Raw genomic sequence first — 27,883 nt, forward strand, 5'->3', positions numbered from 1 at the left:
GAGTTCAACCACGAGTAGCTGGGAGAAGAGGTATTTAAAGGAAGAAACCACAACCCAAGGGGGTAGGGATGGTGTCATTGGAAAATGTCGAGAATACCAGTGAAAAATCACAAGGAGAAGTTTCCTGTTTCTCAAGATCGTTCTTTAAGATTTTAATATAACTTTATGGTCAGCTAGTTCCTGGGAGAGAGTTGCCAAACCGGCTGATGTAATCATCAGTTCTGCAGTCAGTCAAGTTCCTGGAACAGAGTCACTGAGCTGGCTAACCTACATTTTTGGCTCTACTCTATTTGCTAGGGGGTCTGAATTTTTCCTGGTCCTTCAGAAGCTAGTGATAATGTAATAGAATAAGGGGGCCATGTTCCAGCTCCTGCAAGCAGCAGAACTCAGCAGCTTCAGCCATTTGTCTCTGGCTTTATGCTCAAGATGAGAAGGAGACTACTGGGACAATTGATGCTAGTTAGCTGGAGCTAAGAAAGAGATCAGCATCATTGAGGTGAAATCTTCAGAGAAGAGCACAAAGAAGCTGTGTTCCAGAGATAGTTAAGGTTGTATCTCATGCTGCAGGTAATGTGTAAGAATCACCCAGATGGTACTAGTTTTGAAGGCATGAAGGGGTCATGAAGAACAGCTGAGGCTGGGCACTGTGAGAGGCCATGGAAGGCCATTGGTGAAGGTGCACCTTCAGTTGCAATTGATTGCCCAGGACTGAAGGGGCCAGGCAAAGGAGTTGAGACTTGGCACCATGTAGAGAGCCTATGAGAGGCTATTGGTAAAGCCTAGTTGCTGTGGAAGACCCCAGTATATTGGAGATGCCAGTACCACGGAATGATCACCAAGAACAACAGCAAGAGTGGAGTGTGGCTCAACCTGAAGTTAAACTGCCAACATAACACATACTCCATCTAAATAAATAAATATTTTAAGTAAATAATTTTAAAAAAAATAGAGGAATGTTTTCAGAGAGGATTAACTGAGAAGAAAGAATTCTTCCAGGCTTCAAGTGTCACCATGGGCCAGGGGTTGAGACAGGACAAAAAAGCCATCTGAGTACTGATATTCTCCATTTTCTCTCCTTTTTTCTTCTTTCAATAATTTATTTTTGTTCATATTACATCCAAATTACATTCCCCCTCCCTCCTCTTCTCCTACTCCTGCTCTTAAAAATCCTTCCTTCCACTAACCCCTCCTCTTTACCTCAGAGAAGGAGAAGCCCCCTTGAGTACCACTCCACCTTGGACATCAAGCCCCAGCAGGATAAGGGCATCTTCTCCCACTGAGATCCAACCAGGTAGGGGAAGGGGATCCATTGGTAGGGAACAGAGACTGAGACAGCCTCCCGATGTGAGAGGACCTAAGTGAAAACCAAGCTGCATATTTGCTACAAATGTTGGGCAGGGGATAGGGAGGGTAGATCCAGCATGATCTTTGGTTGGTGGTTCAGTGTCTGTGAGTCCCCATGGTACCAGGTTAGTTGACTCTGGGGGTTTTCTTGTGTGTCCTTGATCCCTCTGGTTGCCTCAATTCTATCCTCAACTCTTCCAGAAGACTCCCTGAACTCACCTGATGTTTAGTTGTGAGTCTCTGCATCTCCCTCCATCCCCTGCTAGATGAAGTCTCTCAGGAGACAGCTATGCTAGGTTCCTGTCTGCAAGCAGAGCAGAGCATCATTAATAGTGTCAAGGCTCACACTCTCCCGTGGGATGGGTCTCATATTGGGTTCTCAAGTATGGCCTATGGTGACTGAGCAGTAGTTCTCAATCAAGAACACTTGAACATTTTCTGTATGTTTAACCTGGACTTTAATTATTATAATATCCCCTGGTTTCTCTGTATTCTCCAAAAAATCATAAAATGGCTCCATAAACACTTTTATATGTTATGGGTATTTTTCCTGTGCAATGACTATTATATGAATTTATAACTTCATCAATCAATAAATAAAATCTTAAGGCTGTTGAATGTAAAGGCAGCTGGCAACAGTAATTCAACCCTAACTTTTAAATGTAAAGAACCTCTTCAAGGGGTTGGGGATTTAGCTCAGTGGTAGAGCGCTTGCCTAGGAAGCGCAAGGCCCTGGGTTCGGTCCCCAGCTCCGAAAAAAAAAAAAAAAGAACCAAAAAAAAAAAAGAACCTCTTCAAATCAAATGGAAGAGGATGATTTTGTGCAACTAAGTAGAATGAAGGCACATACAGTCAACCACAAAGCCCTAACAAATGGCTCTTCTTGGACATTCATCTACCTGCCTCTTGGCAGGTATTCTTCTGTGAAACTTTATCTAGTAGTAGTATCAAAGAAGGGAAATATTTCACATCTTCATCCTTCCCTCCACTTTTGGCAGTTAAATCTGGCCATAAGGTGTACGTACAGTTCTAGGCTTGATAATCAAAATAATACACACACACACACACACACACACACACACACACACACACCCTGCCAGTAGTCATTGGTTCCAACAAGGACATGTAACCTGAACTGGGAAAATCAATCTTTCCCTGTGTATTTTTATCTATATTTAGGCATGACAAGAGAGTTCTGTCACTCTGGAATCCCATGTCACAGAGTTCATACAACCCTTCTTCTGCCACAAGCAATAAATCTTCTTGAAAAGGGAAAGCCAAGAGAAAACTCCAGCACTAAGACACGTGGCAGGAAGGAAGCCTGACAATGACTGTTGAGTATCAGGACACAGCACCTCTCAACTTCTCTGTATCCTCTCAGATGAACTAATTCAGGGTTTGCCAGCCCTTTTCAGCTGGTGGGAGGCAGATTTCTATCACTGTATAAAATTCTTATCATCTGCAGAGGACTAAAACTACCAACGGTTTTTATATCATCGTTAGGAAAAGCACAGCTTCTACTCTGCTAAAACCATTTGCCCTTCTCCAGAGCAAGGACAAGATATTGTCTTCTGGTACAAACAATAACTTTTACATATCAAGTAGAAATTTCAAAGCCTGCAATTTCCCACGTATTATTTGACCTTGAGTTCATGACAACAGAGAAAGATACAACTCAAACCACTGGCCCTCAGAAAGCCAAGGACACATGCTGTTAATGTTACATCAAAAGGAACTCCCAGAAAATCCTGACATCAAATGATACTGTTCTACAAGTATACCATCCATGGCATATAAAGTGAAGGAAAGTGTGTGGGCTGTAACATATTCGCTTCATGTGCTGGCAATGATTGATATTCAGCCCATGAAGGAATTCCTGAGTCCTGTGCAGCGTTAAAAGAGGTGAAGCGCGTGGTAGCTTTTTGCGTTCAGCTGTCATTGAAAACTTCTACTGTACAAGAATTGTCATGTAAGTCATTTTGTGATCCATGGGGTAGACTGAAAAGGGACCCTGGGATTGTTCCTGCTACCACAGCAGCTACATGTCCAGCAAAGCTATGCACTTGGATGCCAATGCCTGCATTTATCACCCGGGAGCACCTCGGGTTAAATTACCCAAAGCTAATGAGAACAAAGGTGTCAGGTCACGAGTGGTCACTGAGCAACTAACTAAGACTTGATTTCAGTGAAACAACACACTTGACTTCCACATTTAGGTTCACGTGCTGCGAAGCAAAAAAATGTGTTTGAGACTGGTTCTTTATTGTTGGAGTAAGACATGCACACAGTGCCCCATGATAACCATTGCTAACAGCAGTCTAGCAACCTTAAGTATGTTCACATCCTTGCAACAGTCTCTAGAACTTCCTCCTCTTCTAGTGCTGAAGCTCTACACCCAGAGAATATTAATCTCCACTCCCCGAGTAAAACCTTCTTCCTACTTCCTGTGTCTATGATTTTGATAACTATAGCTAGTTCATATGTTTGCAATCCTACAGTATGTATTCTTGTGTGTATTTGCTGAGCTGTGTACCTTCACTGTTCATCCACGTACACATGGATGCACATACAGTAAACACATCTATGTACTCACATTAAACAGCAAGGATAGGCTGATGGGAGCGGCAGGTAGTGTCACCCCCTTGTGTTTCCAGGCCTGAGTAACAGGGCCCTTAGAGCTAATGGTGTTTAACCTTCCATGGAGGTATAAGGAGTTGAGATTTCTTTCCAGCATCACAGCATCACAGTATCCTAGTAGCTCTTGGTATCAGGACTCCTCTCTCCATGGTGGTAGGCAATGATTCAGGTCTTTTGTAGGTTTAGAACACGGGGATTCCTTAGCCCTTAACACTGGCCAGTGTTAAAACTTTAGCCTAAAGTCTGAAATCCTTGGCCCTAAAGACTTGATGGCTTTCTAACACCTTCAAGTGGCTGTGGCCTGCCATTTCATCTCTGGCTGCTTGCAGCTTCTTACTTATCCTCGGTCTGAGTTTCTTTTATTCTGACCACTCTTGAATGGCTCAACTGCTTCTTCTTCAGCTATCCAGCAGAGCTGACTGCCTTGTTCCATCCACAAGTCTCTCTACTAGCCTCTGGCACTCAGCTGTCTCTGCCACTTCTTTCTATCCACACCCACACTGCCGAAACTGAGCAAGCAAAGTTCACCTGAGAGAGCCATTTATTGAGCCTGATGCAACACTAGCCGGGAAGGCAACACTAGATAGTGTCAACTGACTCCTTTAGAGCCCAAGTAGCCTGCTTATATCACAGCCAAACCCCAGCCATTTGTATTAGACCAACCACAACCTTGTCTCTTAGAATCAGCCACAGTCATCGAGATTAATATTTTGACCAATCACCTTTTAGATCCACTCCCTTTTAGGCAACCGAGGAAAGTGTTCCTTCTGGCCTAGTTAGTTGTAAATGGCTATAGATCATCAAGAGTTCAAAGGCTAGTGATATTAAGAGCCTTTCATAAGTGGTTTCTAACAGCTCTGACTGAAACTGGGCTTTGAGATGTGACTGTTGGGCAGTTTTTCAAGGTATCCTTAGTGTTCCAGTATCTGGTGCCGTCGTGGTGGTAGTTTCCCTATTTGACTGACTCAAGGCACCAAAGGCAAGAAAGGATTGTCTGATTGCCCATCCTCCAATGTTCTTGTTATCTCAGGAAAGTGAGCATCAATAGGAGAGCTTGCAATCGGGTTTAATATAATTTACCATGTTTAACACCAACAATGTGTTCAACACTGCTTAACCCCTGCCCAGTCGGCCCGAGGAAAAGGTCAGTTCTCCATAGCCATCTCACAAGCACCTCTGTAAGATCTTGCACTGAATTCTTCTGAACAGAAATGCAGAGTAAGATTACTACATCCTAAATAAGTTCTACCTTTAATTTATTAAGGAATTTCCATTTTCCCTGAGGTCTGTGCCATTTTCCATTCCTACCAACAAAGGGACCCCAATGTCATGTCCTCACCATCTACTTTTTTCGAAGGGACCATCTTGATGGGTAAGAGGGGACGTCTCATTGTGGTGCTGACATACGTTTTCCCTGGTGATAGGTGAGTTTGAGCACCTTTTCACATGTTTCTGGTCCGTTTGTATGTCTTCTTTGAATAACAATCTACTCAATTCCCTTGGACATTTTTTAAATCCAGTTGCTAGAATTCGTACTTAGAATATTAATTCTTAAGCCTGTTAAGTTTCATCTTGGAAACGTAGCCCCCAGCCTTGGCACAACTGGGAGGGAGCAGAACTTCTTTCAAGAGTTGGGACCGGGGCTGGGGATTTAGCTCAGTGGTAGAGCGCTTACCTAGGAAGCGCAAGGCCCTGGGTTCGGTCCCCAGCTCCGAAAAAAAGAACCAAAAAAAAAAAAAAAAAAGAGTTGGGACCTAGTAGAAAGAAATGGGGTGACAGGGAGCAATGCTCTTTGGGATCTTGAGGATCCCTTTTGCTCTCTGCTTCCCCATCCCCAAGAGGGTCACAGCTTTCTCCACCACATGCTCTTCCTCCCTCATGATTCCATCTCAACAAAGTCTGAGAGAAAAATGGGTCCAAACAACCATTAAAGAAAACCAGGACAATCAACTCTGTTATTAGAAACTCCACAAGAGCAGACAGGATGCCTTCACCATTCAAAAGCAAACGGATGGCAAATCTGTCAACCTGGGAGAATTCGGAGATCTCTGACGGTCTCGGGTGAGACAAGTAAGCATCCAGTACCCAGCCCTAACCAATAAATCTCCACCTGAGCCTACACCTAAGGCTCGGGGACCGTGGTGGAGGAGGCGGGCAGAGAGATTATGAGAGCCAGAAGACCGGGAAGTCTAGTAGGAAATTGTGTCTCCTAGAAGTGACAGGGAAGCTGCACCCATGATACTTAAACAATATATCTGCCTAGCAAAGACCCAAACAAGGACAATATTAGTAGGCCTGCTAATAGGGAAGGGGACAGTTTCACAGGTAATTCCTGTGGAACCATCCTTAAAATGATTTTTCTTTAACTTTATTAGTTCTAATCAGTGTTTTCCTGAATGTTCAGGGTTTTCTAAAAATAAAACAACATCTTCTCTGACCAGTGGTAGTTTTGTTCTTTTCTTTTTCTGCTATCTTATCTTTCTTTTTCCTTTCTAATTTCTCTTGCTGAAACGTGTGGCACTGTGTTGAGATAAGAGTATCTGTTGAGATAACAAGTTCTGTCCTGTTCCCAGTTCTAGAACCTTATGCTTTGAGTTGTTCCCAACTGAACATGGTGTTTCCTGTGACATTATTTAATCATGCCCCTTTGAGGTCACTTCCTACTATTCAGAGCTAGAGTGTTTTCCTTGCAAATGGGTGTTGCTTTGTCAGATGCTTGCTTCCACCAGTTAAAGAGCATCATGTCGCCTTGTCCACTAGTCTGTTGCCATGGTGCCCCATGCCCACTGGTTTTTATGTGGAATCATCTTCCTCCCCAAGCACAATCCTCTCTCCCTCCCCTGCGTATGGTGTGTGGTCCTTTATAATGTATTCCTAAATTCAGTTTTCTAGGAAACATTTGAAGACTTTTTAATATACACCTGCATCGGGGAAATGGCTGGATCCCTGTCTGACATTGTATCTGGGTAAAGGGGACCTCCTGTGGCAAGTTTGGGATTACTTCCTCCTCTTCTTTAAAATTTGAGAAAGATCTGTGTTCACCTCTTCAGGGCTTGGTGGTGATTCTATGGAACCAGCTAGCCCTAACATTTTGTTTATTGTAAAGTCTCCCTGTCTTTCCGATTACAAGTATGTATTGGAATCATTTATTTCTTCATGATTTAATTTTAGCAGGCTGTGTATTTTCAGAAACTTCTCAACTTTTTTCAGGGTCATAGAATTTGCTGATATCTAATTTATTTTAAATAATTGTTTTTTAAAGATTTTATTTATTTTGTGTATGAGTGTTTATATGTATGTATGCATATATACATATATGTATATATGCTCCATGGATGTGTCTGATGCCTACAGAGGCCAGAAGAAAGCTTCGGATCCCCTATAATGGAGTTATAGATGGTTGTGAGCTACCATGTAGGTGCTTGGATTCAAACCTGGGTCCTCTGCGTGAGCAGTCAGTGCTCTTAACCACTGAACCATCTCTCAGCCTCAGAGCATAACTTTGTGGTCATCCTTCATGCCCTTATTTCTGTGACATCACTCCTAATGTACTCTTTTCCACTTCTAACTTTAGAACACTTTACTGTTCTTTCTCACTCCCTCTCCCCCTCTCCTTTAAAATGTTTGTGTTTATTTGTTTTACATTTTCAACAAAAGCAACTTAATTTTTTGAGTTTTCTGTCATGTTTATTCCATATGTTTTTTCTCACTGTCCTAAACTATTTTCCCTTTCCTCTGCCGACGTGGGCTTCGTTTGCTCTTTGCCTCATTCTTTGGGGCATGGAGTCTGCTGGCTGACTGCCACATCTTCTGCTAGGAACCTCCCTTTCACAATTGCTTTCATTCTGCTCTGTACACTTTGACATGCTGTGGCTTCATCTTCATCTGTCTCCACAGAGTTTTAAATCTTCCTCCTTGACCCGCTGGTTGTTTAAGAGAGCACTGTTTAACTTCTGCACATCGCAGGATGTGTTTTCCTTCTGCTATTGATTTCTAGTTTTGTTTCACTCCACTGTGCAGAAATGGATTTGCAAAAAAAGGCTTGATAATAACAGTAAAGAATATCTCTATGAATTCAAGTGGCTTTGTGCAAGTCACTATATGTTAACAACACAGTCAATATCTACCGTAACCTAAAGCTATCGCTTCAAGGGTAGAACACAACAAGTTTTTTAGATCTCAGGATTTCTTTTAAAGGAATAAATAAAAAAGTAAATTACTTAAAAGTCAGGAGTATTCCACCAACATCTGATAGGATACATTTTTAGTCAGCGTAAAAAATGTAAACTATTACTACATCGATTGAATGATTGATTGATTGATTGATTGATTGATTGATACAGGGTTTCCTGTAGCTTGGACTCGAACTTGCTTTGTAGCCAAGAATGACCTTAAACCTCTGACCTCCCTGACCTTATCTCCTGAATGCTGGGATTATGTATGTGGTCACCATGGCCAGCTGTGTGCTCACAGTAAACCAGGACCTCATGCCTGCTGGTCAAGCAACCCCCCCAACTGACCCTTGTCCCCAAGACTCACTAGACTGTGAAAAACACCCAAATATTCTAACAGAACATGAAAAGCACTATTTACAGAAAACTGCAAGCAAACAGTGCTGTAGTACAGGACCCCTTACCATATTGATCCCTTAGAATGTGACCAGTGCACTGAAGAACGATTGAATTTGTAGTTATAACAAGGGCATGTGACCGTGCCTATCATGCAATACAGCACGACTCAGAGAAAAAGTAGTAGTTATTCTGGGCTGACTTAAATGAGAGCATGCAGGATGTTAAGGTGAGAAATGGCGTCAGTAGAAGGCCTGTTGTGCGTGATTTAAGGAAGCACCAGCGCCTTTGAAGAAACAGAGTAAGGAGACTGAAATTCACCGCACACCAAAATTCTGGTGAAGGAACTTGAGGAGACCTTGACATGAAGATTAAAACTTATTAAACAATCAGTGGTGCAGTGTTTGAAAGCAATGGGGTTTGCACAAAAGCTTCCTCTGGGGAGAGTGGGAACCAATGAGGAGCTCAAACCAAGAGTAGATTTTCACACACACACAGAGGAAAAGAAACACACACATACACACACAGGAAAAGAAACACACACATACACACACAGGAAAAGAAACACACACATACACACACAGGATAAGAAACACACACACACACACACACACAGGAAAAGAAAATCAGAGAAGAGAGACAGGGAGAGGAAAGGAAAGGAAAAGAAAAAAAAGGAAAGGAAAGGACTGGACAGGACCAGACAAGACCCAGAGGACCTGAGTCCTAGCAGCTCACATCTTCCTTCAATTCCAGCTCCAGGGGATCTAGCTAACGCCCTCTTCTGCCTTCCTTGACACCTGTGTTCATATGTACACACCCACATCCACCCACCATCTCCCACACACACCCAATTAAACATAAAATAAATCTGAACAAAAGAAAAGTTCATTTTTTTATACTTTTATTGTGGGTTGTTTAGAGTCCAGTCCAAAGCTGTACGACCTGATCATTGTGTTAATGTTATAACATTATAATTTTACTTTCTTTCACTCACAAACACAATCCAAACATGGGAACTATCCTTAATAAAAAATATACCTTGAAAAGTAGATAATTATATTTTCTGTCAGGAGAAAGATTCTAGGATACTTATGAAGTTATCTGAGGTCGTTGGAGAAACTCCCGTATCATACTTCTTGTGTCACCTAGAATCAGGATCTTATAATTCTGCATCATCTCATAATGTGAAGTTGATTTTACACAGTGAGTTTGTGGCCTTTGGACTGTGGCCGCTGAATCACAGTGGAATCCAAGCAACAACTGGGTATCAAATCTTAAGAAATTTTGCTGAACAAGAACACTGCTATCGTGGTCCCGTTCTAAGCATTATCTTTTTCTGAGCAGATCATCAAAGCTATGTGTTTTGGGACTGCACATGCCTTTAAAATAAAGACAGCAGCGGCTGGGAAGGATGGCTGGATGATTAAGATCACTTGCCACACTTCCAGAGGACCAGAGTTCAGTTCCCAGCACCCACGTTGGGCAAGTCACAACCACCCATAACTCTAGAGAGGATCTGAAACCCTCTTCTTCTGGCCTCTGCAGACATCCTCAAACAACACCTGATGTTCGCTGACAGACACACTCACACATACACATAAATAATTAAATAATATTTAAAAAATAAGAAATGGACAATGAAAATTTACTATTTAAACATCAAGCTTAGAAGAAGAAACAAGCCCTTAAATCCACGCCCGTCTCCACAGCCCTGAGATATACAATGCCCAAAAGGCGAAGACAAACTAAATGTTCATCAACAAATAAACCAAAAATCAAAGCACAACACATACATAGGAAGAAATTATGTTGACTCTTCATAAAGGAAGACATTCTCATACATTCAGCATAGGTGAACCTTAAAGACATTGTGCTAAGTGAAATAAGCCGGGCACGAGTTCAGCGACTTTTACTATTTCATCTACATGAGATGTTTAAAGCGGTCAAATGCAGAATGTACAGTTGCAGATGCCAAGGTCTGAGGCTCAGAGGAAGTGGTGAGTGGGTGTTTCATGGGTTCGAGATTTCTACTTGGGATGAGTAAAACTGTTCAAAAACTGGATTGTTGTGATGGTGGTGTGACATAGGACTTCACTTGGCACTGCTGAGTTGTAGGGTTAAAAGTGATTTGAGTGGCGGACTGTATGGTGTGTCCATTAAACTACAATCCTGAATATTCGCTTCTTCGTGTGTTAGGTTGTGTTGTCTATGCAAGTACCTATGAGATTTGAAAGAACAGAGGTAGGGAGGCTAGAGATGTTCTCTGCACTTTAAGACCCTCTAGCAAATGTAGTTTAAGAACATGCCAATCTGACTTTCAATCACGCTGTCAGGTGGGTGGACATTCTCACTGCGATATGCAATTGTCATGTCCCAAGCATCAATAATACCCACATTGAGGTCCCTGAAAACGTCCCTTATAATAAGATTCTGAATGCTTCCGTGGAAATCACTGAATAGCTCTGCATTTTCACTTATTTCTCTGATGTTTTCTGTTTTAATTATCACCTTGGTCTCGGGGCTCCGTAAGAACAGTCTCTCTATGGCCTTTTTGACATTGATGGCCCTACGGATGAAAATGTTGATGGGAAAGGGTCTGAAGTGCTGGCCAAAACTAATGACAATTGCTGTACCACTGTCTCCTGCCACCTGGTCAATTTCCCGAGGGATATAGTTGTCATCCTTCATGGAGAACAGCTTTTGAGTAACAAAGGGATGGCTGTGCTTTTTCCACTGAACCAAAGTATGCCGTTCAGTGTCCAGAAGGATGTGAGTTTTAAAGAGTCCAGATCCATGATGATCAAAGAATTTTAAGGCTGATGGGGAAAAAAATCAATAAAACTTTTAATAAAAAATAGCATAATTTTAAAAGAGCACACAATCTGTAAAACTTTGGCCTTGATGACTTCTAACTAAGGAATTGGTGCTTACACAAGGCAGTGAATTTGTATCAGCTGCCTTAGAACCTTCACAAATTTTTGAAAATTATATTAGGATATGTGAATAGGAAAGATAGTCCTAGTGTCTATGATTAAACATCTAAAATGTAGCTTTAGTTAAAACCTAAAGCCTGGGGGCTAGAGTCAGCAGTCCAGAGGATCCAAGTTAGATTCCCAGCAACCACACGGTTACTTAGAAATATAACTCCAGTTCCAAGGGATCCGATGACCTCTTCTGGTTCTACAGGCACCTCATACACACGGTGTGCACAGGTAAAACATCCATGCACATAAAGGAAAAGAATACAATGTAATAAACAGTTTGTAAAAAATAAAAATAGCTTAAAGTCAAAGGTCTGGCATATTAAAAGTAGTAATAAAATAAAGATCAGATGAGAGCAAGCTCTATTATTATTATTATCATTATTGTTGTTATTATTATTTAAAAATAACAGAATAGTAGTTTCAAACTAAAAACATACTTTTCACAACTTGGTGTAAGTAGTAAATCCATTGGCGCAGTGTTGAATCACCCATGAGGTAGATCAGTTTTCTTGCCAAACAATTATTTATGTATTTTATCTCCCTGAACTCATTCTGTTCACAATGTGATGTAATCCACCTTCCTCTCAAAGTATAGCCACTGGGGAAAGGAGTCTCCATTCCAATCTGGCATTTCCTTTTCTTGCTCTCGGTCTCTAGCAACAACAACAACAAAAGAATCCCAGAATCAGTAATTTATTATCACAAGGCATTTTAAATATTTAAACTAGTCTCCCGATCCTCTTCTTTACCCTCTTTTTTTTATCCTTGTTTCCTTCTCAATGCCTGCCCTCCTTCCTTCTACAGATATTTATTTAATTAATATTAATCGTGTTCAAGGGATGAATAAAATGTTCTTACCCAGTAACTCTTCTTGGAGCAGGGATCTGTTCTCTCTTGAGACATTACAGTGTCTCCCTGGAATGCTCCTTGTCCCCAGAGCCACTCAGGAGTGGGACAGCTAACCATATGGGAAAGAAACTGTAACCAGGGCTCAGTGGTCCAGATAAATAGTCCAGCAGTGACATTGGCCGTGGTGAAATTTCAACTCTCCTCAATCTCAAGCTCTTAACTCATGAAGACCTTAAATGCTCTTGGGAAATGAGAGACCTACACTCTTTGTGCTAAAATTGTGTTCCCTGGTTAATAATAATAATAACACTTTAAATATTTTATTGCATTTAAGACTGAACATGATACTCTCACTGTGGGTCTGTCTTCTACAGAAAAACAATGGAAGTCATGATCCGCTGTTCTTAACACTCCGCTGTTGATATAGCCCAAACTATCTTCATCAGTCCACACTGAATGTTCCACCCAGGAAGGTGGCAACTTGACACAGAGTAAAATCACCTGAGAAGGGGGGTCTCAACTGAGGAATTACAGGGTCATATTGGCCTGGGGGCATGTCTATGTAGAATTCCCTTGATTATTAAGTGACGTAGACAGAACCAGCCCACAGTGGGTGACTCCATTCCCTTGAAATATGGTCCTGGATTATATAAGAGAACTAGCTGAGCAGCAGCCTGTGAGCAAGCTATAATAAGCAAATTTCTCCATAGCTCCTGCTGTACCTCTTTGGCTGAGAAATAAGTTCTTTGGTCAGAGGTAATTCTTTGTAGAATATTAAGCAGGCCTCATTCCAGGTTCCTACTTGAATTTCTTCCCTGGCTTCCATCATGGACTGGAACCTAGAGATATAAGCCAATAAACCTTCCTCTCCTAAGTTGCTTTTGTTCATGGTGGTTGTCACAGCAACAGAGGAAACTAGGGTAGGCATTTGTTACTTAAAAAGCACATTTTTATCTTTGGGGTTGAGGGAATGCATTTAAGGATTTACAGTCATCTGTATTGAACATCTATCAGCTGTGTTAGTGACTGTAATAATTATTACTGCAGGGATGAGGAGAATATCAACATCAGCCTGGCATTATCTTGTTAGAAACTTCCCGACTTTGACAGAAATCAGTCTAGGCAAAGCTGTCCAATTTTTTTCTCAGCTGTTTGAAGATATTTTAGCATAGTACCAGCACCCAACTGTTGATTTTAGAGGCTAGCCCTCACATTTTGAGTAGGGGCAGCTGTAATTCCCTAGAATTTTGTTATCTTATTCATGATGAAAGTTACTGTGAAAATACTTGCTGAGTGGTTAAGAGACTTTGCTTCTCCTGCAGAAGACCAGAGCTCAACCCCAGCAACCACACCATAGTTCACAGCAATCTTCTAGCTCCAAGAGATCTGATGCCCTCTTGATTTCTTTCAGCATTGCACACAGATGGTACACATACATACAGGCAGGTAAAACACACATGACGTAAAATAAATGGATTTTAAATTTTTTAGAAATATTTTCCAAGCAGAAAATACCATCTTTAAAACCCAGGGTATCTCATTTGTCCCAGAAAAGAAGGGCTCAAAATGTTTATATGTATGTAGAATATATATGTCTCAAAGTAAGGCACTTATTTACATTATGGTTGGTAAGACACACTGGACTTACTGTTCTTACACGGTGAGACCGTGATGGCCAAGTTCTTCACCACTTCAACTCCTATGTTGAACCTTCAAAAAATGGGAAGATAAATTATCCTAACATCTGTCCAGATCTTTAAGAATGAGTCTCTGTTTAAGGTGAATTGAAGCACTCTTAATTTTCTGTAAATGTTGTTGTTGTTGTTGTTGTTGTTGTTGTACACTCAAGGCATTCTGAATATAGGTCACATTTTAGAAAATAGGTTCCCTACTAATGATGGGGAAATCTGGAAGTCCAGGGTGTCACGTATCCTCTGTAGTCAATCAACCAAATCTGTTTGTGCATCTGTGTATCTAGCTGGCTACCCACCCTTTAATTTTAGCTCTCAGGCATATCCAAACTGATGCTTCATGAATCCCAAGTGAGAAATGTGGCCCAGCGTATTTATAGAGCACAGTGTCACGTCACAGTGTCCCAGGGTTGGGCACTCCCGTGTGATTGTTCTATGCCAGCTATTGCCTTTCCCTTTGCCACCTGAAGAATTCAGGCCCTCCCCGAGCTTTTTCTGGGAGAATGAGTCTCCGATTGAAGAGCCTCACTCCCAGAACTTCTGACTCCACCGTTCCACATCAAATTCAAGAACTTGGTTTTTTCACGTCTCTGGTGAAGCTGAAGCTACAAGGACATTCATTACTCTGACCACACTAACCTGAGTTATTACATTACCTTTCTGGTCCTATGCTTGAGCCCAACCTCTTTCACTATCCTGTACAAAACCCTTATATGACTTTTCCTCAATGACCTACAGAATAAATACCAGCCCACATACCACATCCTATGCATAGCCACCTCTTCAGATTCATCCTCACCAGCTTTTTGCTTTCCCAAGTCCTTTGGCAGTCTGCTTTGCATAGTCGAATATCTCCTTGAGAGTAGGAATGAGGTCTCTCTTGAGGGCTATAATATTCCAGACGTCTAGCCTTATAACTACCACCCCCAGGCATGAGTTCTAAAAACCCAACTGGTGACTGTATTGCATGAAATCAAACTTGATTGATTAAGAATCAATTGTGACTGGAGGAAGGTGGGACTCTGCAGGATTAGAGCTGTGGGAGAGGTAGGAACTGCAAAACCAGCTCTGCAGAAACCTCCAAGAAAAGCGAAGGAGACATTTCCCAACACCAAAAGAGGATTAAGACTCCCAAGAAAGGGCTTTCAGGCCAAGTGAAAATAGTGTGTATTACAGTCTAGCATTTATTCTCCTTCATCTAACCCAGGAAAGGCTGAATATTGTAAGCTATCAAGACCTGGCTGTGTGGTCACTTTGGTTCCAAAAGCCAAATTTTAGAGTGTCAAAATTAAAATACGTGTTGGTTGTATAAGCATACTTATTATAATGTGTCTTTTTGATAATTATGCGTGTGTGCATTATTTTAGAAAAGGGCTGTAAGATTGCATATACATTTTCCAGCCACTTGAGAGCTTTGGATTTTCTGGCATATAATCAGGAGACTAAGTCAGGATGAAGTCTACCTTAAGAGAGGGTGAGATGTGTCTAGTGAGAAATTTAACAGAAATTAAACATAAATGACCTGCTCTCACGCAAAAGAAAAAAAATTCTATATCCCTGTGATCTTTTCTTTTTTAAATTTCTGTTTGTAACTTTATTTTTTTATTTTATTTTACGTGAATGGGTGTTTTGTCTACATATATATCTGTGCCCACGGAGGCCCTGGATCTAGAGTTCTAGATTATTGTAAGCGGCCATGTGCGTGCTGAGAATTGAACCCTCACTAAATGCTCTTAACCACCAAGGCATCTCTCCAGCGCCATTAGCGTCATTTTTCAAATTAAAAATAAATATTTGAAAAGGCCAGTGGCCTCTTTTAGCTGACCCATAAGACAAAGCTGTAGCTCTCTTCGTGTGTTTTGGGAGGAAACCAAGAGAAGGAGAGGGAGGAGGAGAAGTGGAGTCTGGTAGAGAGGGAGGGTCAGTTGTGCCCTGCTCTCTTATGTCCCCATGTTTGAACTGGATTTGAACTTGAATTTCCAGGGCGCTGGTCAGCCCAGTTGCTCTCCTGGACATATCATAAAAACAAGTCCTTCTAACAGCAGTACTTCTCGGCTGTGCAGTCAAAGGCTCTTCAAAAGAGTGATCAGGAAAAGACAGCTGACCCAAGGGCTTGGAAAGGCAACTCGTGAAACAGATGTCCAGTTTGATTGACAGAACGTGAAACAAGAAGCCTGTAAACAGGCTAGAGCCCGAGTTCCACCCTCAGAACTGTGCATCCATAAGAATGGCTTTGAGTAAGGAAAAGTTAATATATATTAACATATGTGCGTTTTAGAGACATGAGCTTTGGGGTAAAGCAAAGGTCAACAGAAATGTGGGTGGGGACAGAGAGCAGCACCTGAGACCACTGATACCGTCTAACTGAAGCCAGAGGATAGCTCATCTATGAGAGACACCAGTGACAGACAGGCGTGAGCGAGTTCAGGAGACAGTGCTGATGTACAATCTCTAAGGGTTGATGATTGGTCGGAATAAAGCATATACAAAGTAACAATCCTTTTCATTTAGTTAATAGTACATGGGACGGTATTTCATGAAAACGTTATGGGCGATACTGACTCATAAAAAAAGAAGTATGGAAATCACCATACACGGTGAGAAAGAAGATGGATATACTGTGTAAGGCTCATCACTGCTTCATGCCTCTCAGCCAACAGTGCGGGTAGTAACCCTGAATGCCACCTGAGCCACCTCTGGAGGATGGACGTAACTATAACTCAATCAAAGCTGACCTGACCGTTTGATGAGTCAGTGTTAATGGATTCAAAGGTTTAGCCAGATCCCAAGTCTACCTTCCTGTAGTCCTTAATGAATTTGAAGACATGTTTACCTCCGGAAAAGGAGCTTCTCCTTAAGGCTGAGGTAGGAGACGTCACTATTCTTGGTTGTCATGTGGGTCAGGGCCTCACAGGGAACACCTCGAAGTTTCAAGCAGTAGAAGGCCTCGTGATCTCGAGCATCCAGATATTGACACAGCTCCCCACTTGTGTTTAAGCTAAGGCCACATTCGGTGAGGACATGGGCGGTGCCATTAAGAAACTGGCCAGTGAAGATGATTCTGTCATAACCCTGGTTCCTTGCTCTCCAGAGAGCTGACACCCCTTCACTGGGGTGCATGAGCAGGATAGACAAGGAGACTCGGCCCTCCCAGAACAGAGTGAAACTGACCAGGTAGGTGCCGTTGTTGAAGTCTGTCACCTTTCCAGAAGCTCCTGCCTTCAAGGCTGGGGAGGACATCCTGGCCCTCAGGAAATCCCCACCATATTCCTTCCTGTGACCAAAATAGTCCTTGGCCACCAGCAAGACGTCCAGCTGGTCTCCTATGCAGTACACACGCTGAGGGTTGAGGATGGTGGCTGTGCTGTGTTTGGCGCTGGTGGTGCTGCTATGGTTGAGGAAAGGTCTGGGCGGGATCTGCTGGTTTAGCTTCTCCAGGATTGCCATGTCTGCCTCCACTGAGGATGGTGTGTTCTGAAGCTCTTCCGACGGCAAGAACTCCTTGAAGATGCTCCATCGTCTCAGAATGATGGGGTTTTTTAAATGAAACATAAACTGAAGTGTTGAAAAGGACACATTTACTAAGAGCAGTTAAGAGAGCTTGCTTTCAATATAAATTAGTATGACCCACTTTTATGCCTTTTAGCATGATGAAATTGCATTAGACACCAGTCCAGTTGGCTTTCCGCTGGGGAATGAGAGGAATTGATTTCCACGGAGTGTGACTACTGCTGCTAGCAGACACTTCCTTTTGGAATCATTGCCTTAAAATTGTGTGTGTGTGTGTGTGTGTGTGTGTGTGTGTGTGATTTTATTTTAACATTGAATCTAAGTTTGTTTGAGTTCCCATCCTTTTATCTATCTTTTTAAAATAAAAATCATGTAAACAAATCACACAAAATCTAGAAAACAAAGCAAACATTTAAAATTATGATCTCATGTAAATTCTATTTTATAGTGCTATATATTTTATGTTCCCTATATTGCCTCTCATTTCTGTTTTTTACTACATTGTAATTATAGCAAACAAATAGTTTTAACATTTTTTTGCAGCTATGGACTATAACAGCTTAAAGCTTGCTAAATAACTTTTGTGATCTTTGTTTTTATTGAGTTAGGCCTACCCAGATCATCAGGAAAACACTATGGACCATAGCCCTATGATATTAGACAATTGGTTGCATCTGCTAGTTATTATTTTATATAACACTTGGATATTCCTCCGTTTTTCATGGATAGAATTACCTCTTTATGATAGAGTCCTGGGGATGAAATTACCCAATCACACATTCCTGGAGTAAATGCCAACCAGTCAAACAAGATGATGTTTTGACTGCCAAGTGTGTATGTTCGTCCTCCCTTCTTTTATTTCTTCCTTCCGTCCTTCCTTCCTTCCTTCCTTCCTTCCTTCCTTCCTTCCTTCCTTCCTTTCTGTGACAGGGTCTCTCTATATAGCCCTGGATATACTGGAACTCCCTGGTCTAAGTAGACCAGGTTGGCCTTAAACTAACAGAGATCTGTCTGCCACTGCTTCCCAAGCGCTGCAATTAAAGGCATGAGCCATCATGCCCGGCTGCCAAGTATGTCCAAAGGTAAGATTTTAAACTGTCACCAGCAACACATAAAACTAACCTTCACGCTACGCCTGTCTCACTGGTCCTTGTAGCAAACGAATCAGAAGGTTCATAACCAATGACCTTTTTCTAGAGTACCAAGAGAAAGATTTAATCGAATGAGCTGTTTACTTACCAGTCAATAACTGCTATTGTCAATATCTGAATGATGAATTAGGAAAAAGTGTAACTCTCGGTTTCAGAGCCTTTCAAGTCTCCAGATCCCCCCTCCCCCCGCTGCCTACAGAGGCCTACATTTACCCAGTAAGTTAAATTGGTGCAAAGAATCCAGGCTCAGAAATTGACTTGTGTTTGTCCACTGAGTTTTGCTTTTTAGTTGTCTCAACATGCTAGTTCATTTGTTTTCAACTATTTTTTTTTTGGCACAAAGAAATTATGTAAAAATAATTGCACGGCATTGTGTATAGAATTACGGAGCTACCCAATTGAACGAACCATACGGACTCCATCTTTGTTTGTTGATGACTTTGGGCAGCTGCATGACCAGCCAGAGAAAATCTCCCTCCCCGTATCCATTAGTTAAACTATTTTGGATTAATTGTGAAGCCTTGTCAACACAACCTCTTGACGATGTAGCAAATGAAGTTAGAATTTTTCTACTGCACAAAACTGTAGTTACTATGATACTGGCGTGTTTCAAATTTATTTTTGTTTAAATACTGCTTTACTGACATATTTTTTCTTTTAAATGGTCTTTTAAATTTAAATTTTCTCCATTTAATTTTTTCCATTTAAATTTTAGTCTTTTGTTTCTCAGTTCAATATCAGCTTGTCAACGTGATAACCATTTTAACACATAGTCCTTTCAGGACTTTGGTTAATTTTTTTTTGACATTTTAAATTAACATTATTGTATGTGTACATTGAGTAGTGGAGGTGCATGTGGAGGTCAGAGGAAAACTTTGTGGAGTCGGTCCTTTTTATACTCTCTCAAGTACCTTCCAGGAATTGAACTCAGGCCCTCTGGTTTGTGCAGCAAACGCCTTTCCCCCACTGAACTGTCTTGCCAACTGCTGTCTCTCAGCTTCTCCATTATATAGAAAATAGTGTTCTTTTCAAAAACCACTTGGTATTTTTAGAAAAATTTAATATTTGTATTTGATGCCATGAACATTCTTCTGTGATTTGTTTCTAGTTTTTTTGTTTGCTTATTTTTGGGTTATTTTGTTTTTTTGTTTTTCTGTTCCCTCAAACTTCGGTTTTCTAAATATAAAATTGTATTTTTAAATATTTTATTCTTTTGGTCATTTAGATTCAGTCATGCGTATTAAAAGGTGTATCTTGGGATCAGCAGTATGACTCAGCACATAAAGGCAATTGCTGCCCAGCCTTATGACTGAGTTCAATCTCCAGGGCCCAACCATGGAAAGCTCTTACAAGCTGTCCTCTGACTCCCACAGACATGCTGTGAGGGGCACAAAGACACTAGATTCTAAAAGGCAAAAAAGTTTTAAATTCTTAAACTATTTTTTAAATTTTTTAAATTTTAAAATATATTTACCAAAATGTGTTTACTCCATTGGCTATTATAAAAAAGATAATCTGCTGTTTTAATTGATTTTAACACTGACTTAATTGACTATCGCTAATATATTACAAGAGGAAGATACAAAATGTTGTTTAAAACCGTTTTCTCAGAAATCCAAATGTACGAAAAATAACAAGCATGAACCTTATAGGTGACAACTTTGCCAGTATATAAAGAGCCCATGAGTGCAAAAACTAGGTTGTGATACATTGGCCTGGGACAGTTCAGAATGGTTTTATAAAGAAACAAAGATGGAGACTGATTGTTAATGCTTACTGAAGTAGCAAAAACACTTTAATGAATAATTTATTGGACTGGAGAGATGGCTCAGTGGTTAAGAGCACCCGACTGCTCTTCCAGAGGTCCTGAGTTCAATTCCCAGCAGCCACATGGTGGCTCACAACCATCTGTAAAGAGATCTGATGCCTTCTTCTGGTGTGTCTGAAAACAGCTACAGTGTATTTATACATAATAAATAAATATTTTTAAAAATAATTTATTGTTTTTAATTGGCAAGACATGTGCGTATTTGTAATGTATAATGTGGTGTTTTGATGTGTGTGTGCGTTGAGATATAAGTGAATCAAGCTAATTAGCATATTCATCACCTCACATTCATCTTTTTTGTGAGAACATGGAAAATCTTTCTTAGCAATTTCAGTTACACATTGCACAGTCTATTACTGCTAGCCAGTAGCCAGTCACCCGACAGACGACTGACTCTCTGAACGGTGTTTGTGTAGATGCTTTGTACCCTGTGACCAACATCCCTCATCTCCATTAGTATTCATCTGTAACCCTGCTCACAGCCATTCTCCATCGTCCATCTAAGTTCAGAATTCTAACTGCACTTTCCAGTCAAATAAGGTAGCCTGTCTCTTTCTGGATCTGGCTCATTTCACTTAGAATGTCCTCCAGTTCCACTGTGTGTGTGTGTGTGTGTGTGTGTGTGTGTGTGTGTGTGTGTGTGTGTGTGTGTGCATGCATGTATGTACATGAGTGAATGTGTATATGGATGTGCATGTGTATATGTATGTATGTGTGTATATAGGTGTGGATGTGTGAATGTATGTATGTGTGTGTGCATGTGTGGATGTGTATGTGCACATATGTGCTCCTGTGAGTGTGTGTGTGTGTAAAGTATGTAACATATACTTTTTGTCCATTGATGGACATATAGACTGATGGATAAACCTTGGCTGTCATGAAATTACTTAAAAGCAGAATTGCTCAATCACACAGTAATTCTGCTTTTAATTTTGATTATTTAATTTTGATTTATTATACTTTTAATTTTGTGTGTGTGTGTGTGAGCACGCGCACATGCACGAGCCCCTGGATGCCAGAAAAGGGTTTTATGTCCCTTAGAGCTAGAGTTACAGGTGTGGGCCACCCAATTTGAGTGGTGGGAAACCAACTCAGATCCTTTGCAAGAGCAGCAAGTATTCTTAACCATAATCTATCTGTCCAACCCCTATTTTAAGTTTTTAAGGAATTTTCATAACATTTACCATAATGCATAAGCTAGCTTTCATTCTCACAACAGTATGCAGGCTTCCTTTTGTGCCTCAACCTTGCCATCACCTACCTTTAGTCTTTTGTATGATGGCTATGCTAACAGATAAGAGGTGATGTCTCAATTGATGTCTCTTGGATGATTAGCTCTGTTGAGGGCTTGTATACCTATTGGTCATTCATATTTCTTCCTCTGAAAGTTATCTATTCCAGCTCGCTATGCATTTTCTAGCCGTGTGGTTTACTTCCTTGCCACTGAGCTTGAGTTCCTTACACATATGGACCCCTGTATGCAATGTACAGCTTGCAAATGTCTTCCCATGTGGTACATTCCTTCTGCAGTCCCATTTGTCTTAGCTTTTCATATCCCTCTGGAGTCCTATACAAAAATCTTTGCCAATAACAATGACAAGAAACCACCCTTGTTTACGTCCAGCATTCTAAAATTTCAAATCTTTGCTTCCTTTTGCATGAATTTTATGCACAATATTGAAAGGGGCCACTTATATTCCTTGCTTAGAAGTCTAGTTTTCCCAATACAATTCCTTAGACTGTCCTTCTTCCACTGTATATTCTTGGCGGTTTTGTAGTAGACAACTGGCAATAAATGCATGGATTTGTTGCTGGGCTCTCTATTCTATTTCGATGACTATCTTTTATGGTAGATTTGGAGAGCAGATGTGTAAAGCTTCCAGCTTTGCTGTTTTGGAAGGTTCAGAGATTTTAATGATACTATACAAATTTTATGGATTTTTATATTTCTATTAAAAATAGCTTTGGAATTCTGATCGATACAACATTGACTCTGTCCATGGTTTGGGGTCACATGGAAGCTTTAATGTTCTCGTCACCTCTGAACACACCCTAGTTTTCTATTCTGTGTACCTTCTTCAGTTTCTTCCATTAATGTTTTACAACATTTAGTGTGCTGGTCTTTTATCTTTGTGGTTTATTGTATCCTGAAATATGTTACTGTTTCTCATGCATTCACGAGATTGCCGTCTTGTGTTCTTTACTGAGAATTTTTGACTCATATTCAGCCACGTTCCTGGTTGTTACATGTTGGTTTATGTACTGTTTGTTTCCAAAGATCATAAGACGTATCTTTTCCATGCTCGCCAGTATGTTTGCCTTAATGTAACCAATCACTATCCTCCTGTCTGTCATTTTCTCACCCTCTCTTCTACTAGGTAAATTTTTAAGAACTTGGCCCATAGTCTTCATCACTAAAGGTTCTGATGATCTCCAGGTAGACCATGACTATCCATGGCTGCCAATCCTTCAGTGCCCACATCCCCTTGTGTCTAACCCCTACAGCAATCCTCCCATTGTAAATCGATTTCTATTCTCTAACCTAACGTAAAAACAACCATACACTTTCTTTACTTTTTTTCTTATTTATTTCATGTACATGGGTACACTGTCCCTGACTTCAGGCACACCAGATGCTCATTAGAGGTGGCTGTGAACCACCATATGGTGGCTGGGATTTGAACTCAGGACCTCTGGAAGAGCAGTCAGTGCTCTTAACTGCTGAGCCATCTCTCCAGCCCTCCTTTACTGTTTTGTAATCGCTTCTATTGTGTCATTGCCATAAGATTTTATATCTGTTCAAATAGCTCTATTACATTTGTTGTTTGGGAGGGAGCATTGCCACAGAACATACTTGGAGGTCAAAGAACAGCTTTGAGGTATCAGTTCTCTCCTTCCACCATGTGGGTCTTGAGAGCAAACTCACATTATCAGGCCTGGCCCTTTACTGACTGAGTCGTCCCACTGGCCCTCAAGTGTCTCCAATACTAAAGTAGGCAGGCCATTTGAGCAGTTTATTCTCCTATAAGTATTCTCCTGTTCTTCTGCCCATCCCACACTCCCACAAGTCAAGCATCTTGAGAGCTCTCCCATCCCTGTTAGCACTCTCTGCCACCACTCGTGCATTGTTATTTGACTTAGTTTTCTCTTTACACCTCATTATCAATGATGCTTCCTTCTTGCTCTCCAGCTCACTTGTGGCAATGTCTCAGATTTCCCACAAACTAAACTGTCTAACACTTAATACATCTATTATTTTTAAAATCAAACATTTCTCCACAGCAGATTTGTATATTCAATCATGTGTCTAAGGAAGACCTCTGCTTAGATGACATTAAAAGACCCTAAAGGTAAGCACTCAACATCTAAACACATCTTTTGTCCTCTGATATTATTCCTCCTACTTTACTAATAAGCGACAGCATCGTCCATAAAGTGGTACAAACCTCATATACAGCGCCTGGTTAGCTCCAAGTCTTTACCTCCCACAGTCAATCAGACCTGCCATCAATTCGTTAATTGCTAAATGAGCCGACCCCTTTGGAAGCTATGCCTGATTAAAAGGTAGTGAATGTGTACCCCTTCAAAGCCATTCTTCCTTTCCTTTCGTTTTTTCAACTAAGCCACGTTGAAAAAACTTACAATGCACCAGCTAAAGTCACTCTGATTTTCCTGATTCATGTGTGTGTGTGTGTGCAAATATTCCGTACACATTCATGTATGCATACATATGTATGTGCAGGTACATGTGAAGGCCAGACATTAACATCAGTTGTCTTCTTCAATTGCTCTTCACCTTATTCTTTGAAACAGGCTCTCTCTCTCTCAGAATCTGAAAAACACAGATTAAGCTACACTTGCTGGCCAGCAAGCCCCAACATCCTCCTGTCCTCTCCAGCTCTGGGATTACAAAGGGATGCTACACACATGAATGCTACACACATGGATGCTACTACACATGGATGCTACACACGTGGATAATACCACACATGGATGCTACTACACACGGATGCTACACACATGAATGCTACACACATGGATGCTACCACACATGGATGCTACACACATGGATGCTACCACATCCTGCTTTGCTTTATTTTTAATGAATGTTGAGGAACCAAACGCAGGCCTTCGATTTTACCTGGCAAACACTTAACAACTGAATCATCTCCCCAGCCCTCTGTCCTTTTGAGGAAGCCTTGAGCTAAGCATACCAATACGTGTTCCTTTCTGCACTTCATCTATGATCTATGATCACTTCTGCACTATGATCTAGGAAATGTGCTGCTTTCCTATAGGACTATGTTTATGGCTCCCATATAAAATCGTCATGCTTACTGTATTTAGAGAGAACATTGCTTTGCAAATAGCCAGGTACTTTCCTTATCTGCTGCATTTACTCTTTTTCTTTATGGCTTTGTACCCACAAACATGCAAATCCACTGCCTTTGACTACAAAATTGATGGCCAAGCTAGGATTATTTGCTTGAAGGCTTTTGCTACTCAGTTCCTGTTAGCAGAGGCCAGTGAACAATGGCACTTTATCCTAGGCAATCTTTCCTCCTTGCAAGAAGCAGATCCTGAGCCTATAAGGAAGGAAAAGCCCTGTCAGGAAGATAGATAATTCACTATCTTGGCAACTGCTACCCTTCTGGAAAATTCTTTAACTACTTTGACACTTTTGTTCAGAAGTTTCCTTGAATCAGAAAGTAGCCATTAATGTACACATAGAGAAGGACGAGGTGGTTTGAAGTATATGTGAGGGTTATTAATAGATTTAGCAGGTTGTATCAGACAGCATTTAGGGAACTGGGGGAATTGGGAGAAAACTGTCCCGATGGGTCTGCTTAGAGACGCACAGGAAGCCTCAGAGCAGATCTAGGAAATCAAAAGGAATCTGTCTTGGCTGCTGATGGTTTCAGTCTAGGGAGACTGAACAACATTTTGAAGACCTAAATCGAAGTCAAGGAGATTATGGTGGTTTTGTTCTGTTTGATTTTCAAGTCTAAATATGCGAGAGGTATATACTATTACAGAATATTCTGAAATCCTTTGACAATGGATCAAATCCAAACTTCACACCCAAGTAAAGAATTGTAAAACTTACGCTAACTAATTTCAGCCTTAATACAGCAGGACTTCCTCTTGAGAAGCCGATGCCCAAACTTGGGCATCCCTCTCTTTCTAGTAATTCCTGTGCTAAAACTAAGTTCTGCTACATACTGACTCATCCCAAAATTCTTTTCTGCTACAAAGTCAAGAATCCTGGATTTTTCTGAATAGAAGTCTCTAAAAAGAATTCAGCCTGTAAGAGGCGGCAGGATGAGGCCCCTGCCCCTGTCTGTGCCCCTGCCCGTGCCAAGCACTAACCCTAATGCATGGTTATAAAGTTCTTTGACTCCCTCGTAGACACTCTGCTCTGCCCTGCTCTGCTCTGCTGGGTTTGCATCTTATCTTGCCTACTTTGTTTTGGTTTTCTGAAGCTAGAACTCCTGTGAGAGCTCCCCCAATCCTGTTGAGAGCAGAGGAGTGTGTATTGTGAGTGATATGTGCATTTTGACAGGGGTCAGCCTGGCCTATAGGCCAAACTAATTTGCCTGTGCTAATTAGCCAAGCCATTACCTATATAGGCCAGGCTCAAGAGGGATGCCAAAGATTTCCTTGGGAGCCCAAGTATGAGTGTTTATGAATGATTAGTGTGAGCAAAGACTAGCAACCACAGCTTGCTCCTCCTGAATGTTTGAAGCTCGAGAACTGGCCTACAGAGACCTCCTGCCAAACCTAGCTTTACCCCACTCCATGTCATACCTAACAAACACGCTGGTATTCCAGGTTGCAATGGTAGGGACAGCTGTAAGAGTCGTGGTAATGGAAGCAGTTAGAGAAACCCACCCAATCCCAGGTTCATTGCATGGGGTCTACATGTCTGTCCTTTCTTCATTTCCCACTGCCCCAGCCAGGACCTTGGGCTGTGGCAAGACCCATTCCTAACATAAGCAACTCCATTGCATGCATGCTAGCTTCCCAAGACTGTGTCAAGGTGACTCACCCTGGGGTGGGGTGATAACCCAGGTGAGTGAACCACATCAAGCAGATCATTCTAGAATTCAAAACACACTAGGAATGGTTGCTTTGAGTGTAGCATTCTTCAGCCTCTCTCTTGACCTTGAGGGCTTCCTCCAGGTGCTCCTTGCTGGTCCGGTGGGTCTTCTTCCTGGAGACCAGGTTTACTCTCCACTTTTGGTTGCATGGTGGCCCCAAGGGAAGGTTCAGTGCCCTTTTGTCAGGGTAGTTTCTAAGTGCTTGTTTTAGAGGGATTCAAATGCTTAACAAATAGTTTAATCAAAGCCTGTTCTCAAGAGAAAACGGAACTTTCTCCAAACCAGTATAGTGTTTTATGAGCCCTTAACTATTTAAGATACAATGCTCTTCCCTTCTGTTTCAGCTTCCTGTGTTTTTATCAGAGTACAAAGTTACTTTATTAAAAGTGTTCTCAGTTCTGAAAAAAAAATGGTAAGAAAGACTAAAAGGAACCATAAAATTTAAAAAGATATATAAAAATTATGGCCATAAAACATATTTTTGTTTAAAAATGCATTTAGATAAAAAAAAGCATTTGAGGTGGTAGACTAGTTTCCTCCTAAAGTAAAGGCTTACTTCAAAAGGAAACAGAAGAAATTAAGAACAAAACCAGAAATTCCAAGCATACTTCAGAAGGTCCAAAAAAGTCCCTCCCCCACACAAAAGAAAGCTAAAATGTAAAGTATAATTATGTGTATGTGATTGAGTTGCTGTCAATAAATGCTACTTAAAACTTGCCAAGCTGGGTTTACCCATACTTATTACAGTTCATCAGTCAGCCTGCCCAGAATTGAAGAAAAGAAAAAAAAGCAGACAGTGAGAGATGCCACTCCCAACTCCTCCACTCCCCCATCACTCGAGCGGGCTATACACACACACACACACACACACACACACACACACACACACACACACACACACACTCTCTCTCTCACATACATTCACACACACACTCTCACACACACTCACATACACGCACTCACATACACGCACTCACACACACATTCACACACACACACTCTCACACACACTGACACACACTGACACACACACTCACACACACTCACACACACTCACACACTCACACACACTCACACACTCACACACTCACACACACTCACACTCACACACACTCACACACACTCACACTCTCACACACACTCTCACACACACTCACACACTCTCACACACACACTCACACACACTCACACTCTCACACACACTCACACACACTCTCACA

General features: G+C 41.3%; 2 protein-coding genes across 6 annotated transcripts in view; one reads left to right on the forward strand and one right to left on the reverse strand.

Moving 5' to 3' along the window:
- Nxpe4 (neurexophilin and PC-esterase domain family member 4) overlaps positions 1-27,883 on the forward strand; it is a 241,431-nt gene that overhangs the window by 149,618 nt on the left and 63,930 nt on the right. The gene's annotated exons all lie outside the window — the stretch shown is intronic.
- The window catches only part of Nxpe2 (neurexophilin and PC-esterase domain family, member 2), a 37,790-nt gene continuing 19,340 nt past the window's right edge, over positions 9,434-27,883 (reverse strand). For 2 of the 3 annotated variants that reach the window (XM_039082357.2, XM_002729901.6), the window contains 4 exons: positions 16,907-17,628; positions 14,031-14,092; positions 11,971-12,186; positions 9,434-11,365 (listed from right to left, as the gene is read on the reverse strand). In XM_039082357.2, coding sequence (XP_038938285.1) covers positions 10,830-11,365; positions 11,971-12,186; positions 14,031-14,092; positions 16,907-17,628 — 1,536 coding nt within the window. In that variant the 3' untranslated portion in view covers positions 9,434-10,829. Of the gene's footprint in view, positions 11,366-11,970; positions 12,187-14,030; positions 14,093-16,906; positions 17,629-27,883 lie in introns of those variants that run through there. The other variant, XR_010054377.1, reaches the window with a different exon arrangement.

This window comes from Rattus norvegicus, chromosome 8 (assembly GCF_036323735.1).
Source record: "Rattus norvegicus strain BN/NHsdMcwi chromosome 8, GRCr8, whole genome shotgun sequence".
NCBI classification, from domain to species: domain Eukaryota; kingdom Metazoa; phylum Chordata; class Mammalia; order Rodentia; family Muridae; genus Rattus; species Rattus norvegicus.